Source organism: Crinia signifera, chromosome 9, assembly GCF_055691185.1.
Source record: "Crinia signifera chromosome 9, ASM5569118v1, whole genome shotgun sequence".
NCBI lineage: Eukaryota > Metazoa > Chordata > Amphibia > Anura > Myobatrachidae > Crinia > Crinia signifera.
This window is the reverse complement of record NC_139225.1, coordinates 73,105,438-73,114,118: the sequence shown is the minus strand read 5'-3', so window position 1 is coordinate 73,114,118 and position 8,681 is coordinate 73,105,438. Positions and strand designations below refer to the sequence as shown.

At 44.5% G+C, this 8,681-nt stretch overlaps 1 protein-coding gene across 1 annotated transcript; it reads right to left on the bottom strand.

Annotated features, from left to right (window-relative positions):
• Positions 1–1,473: 1,473 nt before the first annotated feature.
• LOC146035652 (glutamine amidotransferase-like class 1 domain-containing protein 3, mitochondrial) lies at positions 1,474–6,636 on the bottom strand. The gene is made up of 4 exons (XM_083159230.1): positions 6,482–6,636; positions 4,535–4,706; positions 3,380–3,581; positions 1,474–1,773 (listed from the first exon to the last, which is right to left on the bottom strand). Exons 1-4 carry the CDS (start codon positions 6,590–6,592, stop codon positions 1,581–1,583), a joined length of 678 nt encoding a protein of 225 aa, XP_083015356.1. The 5' UTR covers positions 6,593–6,636; the 3' UTR covers positions 1,474–1,580.
• Positions 6,637–8,681: the final 2,045 nt, after the last annotated feature.

Here is an 8,681-nt window from a genome sequence, read left to right as displayed (position 1 = left end):
TTGGTTATGCTTAGGAGGGGGACCGCACGCCGTTTTTTTTCAACACAGCGCACTGTACTGAAAATGTGCTGATTTTTATGACTGAAAAATCGCCCGAAATCGCACTTTTTTGCCACAAATTCGCATCTCATTACATATGCGAATTCGCAGCAAAAAATTAGATTTTTAAAAGGTGCGATTTTTTTTTTGTCTAAAAAAATAAATAAAATAAAATTGCACCCTATTACATTTCGCCCTTTGTATCCCAAAAAAAAAAAAAGTTTCATTTTTCTCTTTGGCTGAAAACGACGACCAAATTACCCCAGTGGTTTCCAAACTTTTTGAATTTCGGCACCCTTAAGTATCAGAATATTTTTTCACGGCACCCCTAGGCCAAAAGTTCGTTACTGATATTAAGTAAGTTGTGATTAAATGGTTTTCCTTAGGTCCAGTTATGTGGTGAGAAACATGATTCACTTCTGTTTACCCACATATTCTTGATTGAAAGCCACAGTTCAAGCACTGATTTGGACTATTTCATTGGCCATAAATAATTTGAATTGGTTCTGGACCACCAACCTGAGGCACCCCTGGAAGTGCTCAGAGGTACCCCAGGGAGCCTAGGCGCACAGTTTGGGAACCACTGAATTACCCAATAAAAAAGGTATTCAGCAAAATCAAAATGCCTCATTGATCCTTATATAGGAAACATTGCAAAGGAATAGAAAACTGCATATATGTACAATAAATATTGGATATAATATTGCACGTTGTATTAGAAATCTAACCAAGTGGAAATCCTTTTGAACGTGAATTTATATAAATACAAATGCAATTCTTTTACAGACAAGCCATGGAAAAGCAGCTGACCGTAAGGCCGGTTTCACACAGTCCGGCTCTGGCCAGGGAGCCGTGCCACACACATTAGTTGTGAATGGACACTCACACAGGACGGCCACACGGTTGCAGCCGGATCCCGCCACTGGAAGGGACGGCTGCCGGGCTGTGGCCATCCCCTCCATGATAAAGTACTGTGTGCGGCACGGCTCCCTGGCCATGTGGGATTTCGCCATCCGGCAGGAGCCGGAGTGTGTGAAACCAGCCTAAGAGCCACGGAGTTCCTCACAGAAAGTTACATACAACTTATAGCAGGAGCTAATGTAGTCCTAAGGTTGCAGTATTTTGTATGCATACAACACAAGATACATGATGTGGAAACACAAGTGTGCAGATGCATCTCTAACCACCTTTTAGTGCAGGGCTGGGCAACACCAGCCCTCCAGATGTTCGTGAACTACACATCCCAGGATGCTTTGCATTAGTTTTGCTATGTGGCCATGCTGAAACTGATGCAAGGCATGCTGGGATGTGTAGTTCATCAACATCTGGAGGGCCGTGTTGCCCAGCCCTGTTTTAGTGCCTAGTTATGGTGTGTACACAGAATAACTGATACTTCTAGAGTAAATGCAGAAGGAATGACACCAGAGCCACCCATTGAATATCAAAATGACACTTTAATTGTTAATAAATAGACAATTATTCAATGTGATGAAGTTTTAACTACATAATAAAATCCAGCTGTATTCTTTTTCCATGTTCATTTAAGCTAGCTTGAGTACATCTTTAACCATTTCACCGATGCCGTCGAAGATCTCATGTATTGGGCTATTACACATGAAAGCGCTGGTAGTCACCAGTTTATTTTTCGTGTCCACATGAACTTCATGGACTTGTTTGTTGACATGTTTACAGCCAAGCTGTTTAATGGCTCCAGCGGTTCCTGCATGGGGCCACCTGCGGAAGTGAAGGGACATGCGGTTACAATAGTGATAAAATGACCGTGTAAAGTACAATAGAAAGGACTTCCACATTACCAGCATTTATTTCTTACATAAGTCTGTGATGCTAGAACGGACTACTCCAATCTGAAGTGGGCATCTGGCTGTGGTGGAACTACAGGACGTATAGGGAGTTACTGTAACACAGCCCACAGAGCAGTGGTCAGGGAACTCGGTCCTCATTACCCCACGCAGTGCATGTTTTGCAGGTCTCCTCACAGAATCACAAGTGAAATAATTAACTCCACCTGCAGACCTTATAAAATGTGCCTGAGTAATTAGTACACCTGCTGGGTTACCAGCAAAACATGCACTGTGTGGGGCAATGAGGACAGAGTTCCCTGACCACTGCCATAGAGCCATATTATGATCACCTCTGATATATATTACAAGTTCTAATTCAGATATAGGTCAGAAGGAGAACAGCTGGAGATACAGGTTCTGGTGTTGGATGAACTCAGGCCTTCTTCCTTCATTCCCCTCCCAATTTAGTGAATGAGCTAAAGATACATGTCGACAGAGTTGGACTGGCACTAAATGCTGACTCTGGCATTTAAAGCCTACCAGCCCCATGCTGTGGGTTTCACACACAGCTAGACTAGAAGCTGATGGGGCATAGCTGTTGCAGAAGGGACACACTGACATTTAGTAGGCAAAGTTGTCACAAGGGAGAGGAGTTCCTGGGTGTTATCCTTCCAAGGGGTGACACCCAAATGCTCCTCCTCAGTGACAGGAGCGTGTTGCTGCAGTGTGACATTATCCTACAGCAACTGGCTCCTGTCATGGAGAAGGAGTTGGCATTGCAAGCAGTGATCTCTGGGGATGCTGGGCACATCCCTGGAGTAAGGTAATTGAAGGGTTCTTACGAAAATATGGCCCTGCAGTGACAACAGTGTTTGTGGTATTGGCTGCACCAGGGGGTCACCTACTCCTGTGTCCCCAATGGTAGTAATAAACGGAAGGGTAGGGGGGTAGTAGAGATGATAACTGTGGGTGGTAATAGAAGTAGGGACATGACAGTGCACACCTCAATCAATTCTTACACATACCATGTAGAAGCAAAGTCTGAGGGGCTGATGACTGACCTACTACATATTAACGCCTGCCCTCATCCTTGTACTTGTAGAACAGAGCCTGCACAGGCCTAGTGTGTGCCTAGATGGCTGCTGGCACAGCTCAGGCAGCAGTGCACTAATAGGTCACAACGTGTGACTGTGGATATAGTGTGGAGAGGTCAGAGGCTGCCTCTGTGGATCAGTAATCTGATTGGTGACAGTCATCAAGGAGGGAGGCCTGGGGCATTTGCCCACCTCCTAGATCAGCAATGCCAACCAGGCAAAACCGTCTGCCCATAGCACCAGCTGATCAGTCCGGCCTTTCATATAGATAATCAATAGGTTTCCAAATCTGTAATCGCACCCGGATCAATAGCATTCACTCTGTGTATCAGGTATAGGGTCTGCAAATCTTCATAGTGGTTTATATACAGTATGGGAGATTTTTGCCTAGCTTTAAAAAGGAAAGTATGGCCACAATTATTCACACATATTGCTGAGACATACTTGTCACACTCTGTATCGCAGCCAACAGTCACTTCACACCCAGGGAGCAGCTTTGCAGCCAGCACAGGGGAGATACAGCACAGGCCAATGGGCTTCTTAGCAGCATGAAATCCCTTAATAGCTTCTTCAACAGCTGTTAGAACGGAGCAGTCCTTCCCTTTCACTGCCCAGGTAGAGAGATTTTTAGCAACTCCAAAACCTCCTGGTAAAGAAGAGAGAAAACAGAATGAAAATCTCCACCACATTTATGTTACTATTGTTTGTGCAGATCAGTGTTCCCTCTAAGCTGTGCGCGCGCACACAACTCGACGAGCATGCGCACAGACATTACAACAGAGCGCACAAAGCAGCAGTGGTTCCTTTGTACAGTTGTGGACTCCATTAATGTGTGTTTCACCCATTAACTACAATGTGTGCTGTGTTTAGAATGTTTAAATGTTTAATATCATTTTGAAGTAAAGTTAACACAAATGCTGAACGTCATTTTCCAGTTATACCGTGTTTCCCCGATAATAAGACACTGTCTTATTTTTTTTTTTCAGTCCAAAAACACCAAAGGGCTTATTTTTGGGGTAGGGCTTATTTTAGCTCCTCAGTCCTTCTTTTAGCTACATCATGCCCCTCAATCTCCTTATACTTTAAGCACACCTGCCGATTTCCTTTCCTTCTGCATATTTCAGCCACTCAGCCTTTCCTCCGCCGCCGCTCTGTCACTCCGCTCCCGTCTGTGAACAGACGCCACTCAGTCCTTGAGGTGCGCAGTGACGTCACATGCACAATGCATCCCTGGGACCGCTGATGCCAGCAGAGGCTTCAGCGGTACCAGGGCTGCTACCGTAGAGGCAGCATCCATTTCATGCGGGTGGGGGGGGGGGGGTTAGCGGAGCTGGGAGCTTAGCACAGGGACTGGGCAAAATGGGGATTAAGCTAGGGCTTATTTTGGGGGTAGGGCTTATTTTGGACCGTTGTCCAGAAATAAGGGTAGGGCTTATTATTGGGGTAGGTCTTATTATCAGGGAAACAGGGTATATAAGTGACGCACAAAAATTGATATTTCCTTCCAAAGTTGCACAGCCAAAATCTTTTGCCGCACACAGCCTTCGTAAAATTAGAGGGAACATTGGTGCAGATCTATCACCCTCTGTATGACTGTACCTGGTATGATGAGTGCATCATAGTCACCGACTTTCAGATCTGCTAGGTCTTTAATATCTCCTCTTGCAATCCGCGCACTCTCTGTGAGCACATTCCGCTTTTCCTCAGTGGGCTGTCCTTTCACATGGTCCACAACGTGCATCTGGTCTATATTGGGGGCGAAAAGCACATACTGCAGGAGGAACAGGGAGAGAGCGCTTTATTACACTAGGAATATGGATACTACATGCAAAGTAACATCAGAGGCAAGCACACAGCACCATGGGGAGCTTATGTGATTAATGTATACAGGGCAGTGCTGTACTACGCTGAGAGAAGCAATAAAAAGCCTATTAGGATACTGCAGAGGAGGAAAAAAAATAAAAATTTGGTAATTGTGTATTTTCACGGCACCCGATATATCGATGCGATCCGAATCAATTTTTGACCTTTTCATAATGATTTTATATAGTGTGGCGAGCGCAGTAATCCGTGTCCCCTCGTGGGGCTCGCCGTGCTCTCCACACTATATAAAATCAATTCCATGCGTAGTGGATAGTGGGGTTATGAACAGGTCAAAAATTGCATCGATATATCGGCCGATATATTGGGCGCCGTGAAACTACACAAGTACCAAAATTTGGCCTACACATAACAACATCTGCTATACACACACTGTAAAGTCCTTGTTCCCCACCACCTAGATGCGAGGAAGAATTGGGCAGCAGGCCCCTTCCCACCTACAGATGTAGCCACGCGCATCATTGCAGTGTCAATCACCATGTGCGACTCACATGCCAATTGGCGCAGTGCCATAACCGCACGTGTGCATGTGATTCGCTCCTGGGGCTCATAGAATGGACTGAGTGACAACATAGTAGCATGGCGATTCCACGCCACAGGTGCGAGTTTGGCTACATCTGTATCATTTAAAATGCATCATTCTCTTGAAGGAAAACATGGGACAGTATCAAGTGGTTAATAAGTTTCAGGGAAAGTTACAAAGTTTTTTTTACAAGCTTACATTATTAGTCATGTAAGCAATGTAAGGGTGTCAGCTATCTGGCTTGTTTACAGACAGTTTCTTATAAATGGATGTTATCACTATAACAATAAGATTCCACATTGCACAATGCCATCTCCTGTATACCTCCAGGGCCTCCCACCAGTGTACAGCATTTATGTAGAACAAGTGTTAGCAGAGGCCAGGAGTTTTGCAAGAAGTCTTGATGTATGGGCTGTATAAAGACAGCCAGTCACAAAAGGTAACAAGTCCTCTTACAAAGTATGGTTGTCAGGACTATCCACAAATAGCAGAGGTAATACAATGTCACCCCAAAATTTAAAGTTTATCAGTTTTAAATAGCACACTTTATAATTGCAGCAGCATAAGCAGAGGTAGAAATAATATTGCAGGTTACATTACTAATGACTACTGTCCAGTAATGACAATATAGAGTACTGATGCGTACGCAGCTATGTGCCAGGGTATATTCAGGCAAAGGTGTTTGCCAGAAGAATGGTCAGTAGCTCTGATGCCATTTATATAGTCTTATTACACTTTATATCTTCATCTGCTTTTCATACAACTGGTACATTATAAAGCGTCATCTCCTATAGTGCTGTGTACACAGCAGATCTAAAGCCCTACACACTAAAACGATTTTTTGGCCGATTTTCGACCGATATATCGGGCGATTTTTGCCGATAATCGTCAATAATCGGCCGATATATCGAACGATCGGTCGGAAATCGGACAAAAAAAATCGTTCTAGTCTGTGGGGTCCTTAGAATGAGCAGCATTAGAGCACCTTGCACAATAGTTACTAGTTGTATAGTGAAGAGCCACAAGGTTCATGCACAGTAAATGCACTGCACGGTCTGACAGCTTTTAAAAGACCCCGCAAAAAAGTATGATCCCTACGCTCTTGGCTTATACACATTTTGCCCTGTATCGTCTTTTCTCACCTGACAGCCGGCCCTGCTCAGATGCACAAGCACAGCGGAAGACTCGTGGATCTCGCTGCCATCATACACCCCGCAGCCTGAGAGGATTACTGCCACCTTCTTCTGGGACATGACTGATGCAGGACACTGGCAGGGGCAGCCTGGAATACCAGGAAGTAATAGCAGTTGCTGGAAAGTCGCTTCAAAGAGAGCTGTGTTGTGATCTGCTGTGGCACCTGCCCTTATATACACACACAGAGGGGGCGTGTCTGGGGAGGAGCCTGCACACAGGGAAATGCTGTCTACAATGACTCCACTGTAATTATTACAACTATCGCAGCCCTCGGGGTTTTCCCACACTGTCTGTCACTCACCTAATGATGGGCGCAGCCTAGACCAAATTACAACTGATGGTTTATTTATTTTTTAACAATACGTTTTTATTGTGAATTTTTCATAGAAATAATATGGGGGTACAGAACTTGGAAGGGAAAGAAGGGAGGGGGAAATGAGAGTAAACAAATGATAAAATAATATTTGTACCAATATTTCAGTCTGCATCCATACAAAGTAAGAAATCAAAAGTAAAGTCCTGTAAATAAATAAATAATGTCCAGGACGGACAAAAGATTGCAATGCTTTACCAAAGATTCCATGTGTGTTCCTATGGATCTTTTGTTAAATCTTCAGATCTTTAATGCAGCATTTAAGATCAGAAGATTTAGCAAAAGGGTACTTGTGTACATAGGTGTGCGCAGCCCATTTTCTTAGGGGGTGCACCATTGGAGGGGCGTGCCCATCACGCCTACTGGGCGTGTACATTACCGCCTACTGGGCGTGTCCATCACCGCCTACTGGGCATAAATGCAAACTAAATAAAAGGTGACTTATTTATGTACATGGGCTTTTCCACCCACACATACCAGAAACAGGGTCAGTGGGCGCCGCAGGCACACTAAAAATTTAAACTGTAATGCCCATTTCACATTATGCCATGCACAGTAATGCCCATTCCACATAATGCCGCACACAGTAATGTCCATTACACATAATGCCACACACTTTAATGCCCATTACACCTTATGCCAGGGCTTGACATTTTTTTGGTAAAATAGTGACAGTACGCGCCAAAAGCATGCGCCAAAAATTTACACCATAATGCCTATTACACGTCACACAGCCATTACATAGTATACCACATGCCCTAATGCCCATTACATGTTATACCACACACCGTAATGCCCATTACATGTTGTGCCTCACATTGTGATGCTCATTACACGTTACGCCTCACACTGTGATGCCAATTACCTATTAGACCACACACTGTAATGCCATTTACCTATTATGCCACACACCGTAATGCCAATTACATATTACGCCCCACACCGAATTACCTATTACACATTATGCCACATGCTGTGATGCCCATTACACATTATTCCACACACAGCAATGCCCATTACACATTATTTCATGCACCAAAATACCCATTACACATTATACCACATATATGGAGTATACGTTACATATTATATCACACACCATATTGCTCATTACACATTATTCCACACACCATAATGCCCCTTACATATTATGCCATATAAGTGCGCTTACCTACAGTACATGCTCGTTTTCCGGAATTACATGTTCGATGCCAGGGTTTAAATTCTTCTTTGCAGGGTTTACATGCTCCTTGACATGGCCGGTGGTGGGGGGCTGCATGCTCATTGCCACAGGGGCTACATGCTCATTGCCAGTGGTAGTTGCATGCTCATTGCCAGGAGGGATTACATATTCGCTGCCCATGGGGGGATACATGCTCATTGCCTGGGGGATTTCATGCTTGATGTCTGGGGGGATTACATGCTTATTGCCCACATATAATGCCCCCTTAGTTCTATATACATAATTCCCTCCCGTATTGCCACACGCATAATGCCCTCCATAGTGCCACATGCATAATGCCCTCCATAGTGCCACATGCATAATGCCACCCATAGTGTCACATGCATAATGCCCCCCGTAGTGCCACATACATAATGCTCCCTGTAGTGCCGCACACATAATGCTAATCCTTTCATGTCATACACAATGCCCCAATAGTGCCATAGACATGCTGCACCCCATAGTAAAACACACATAATTCCCCCTGTAGCGCCACACACATAATTCCCCCTGTAGTGCCACACATAATGCCCCCATACTGCCACACAATGTA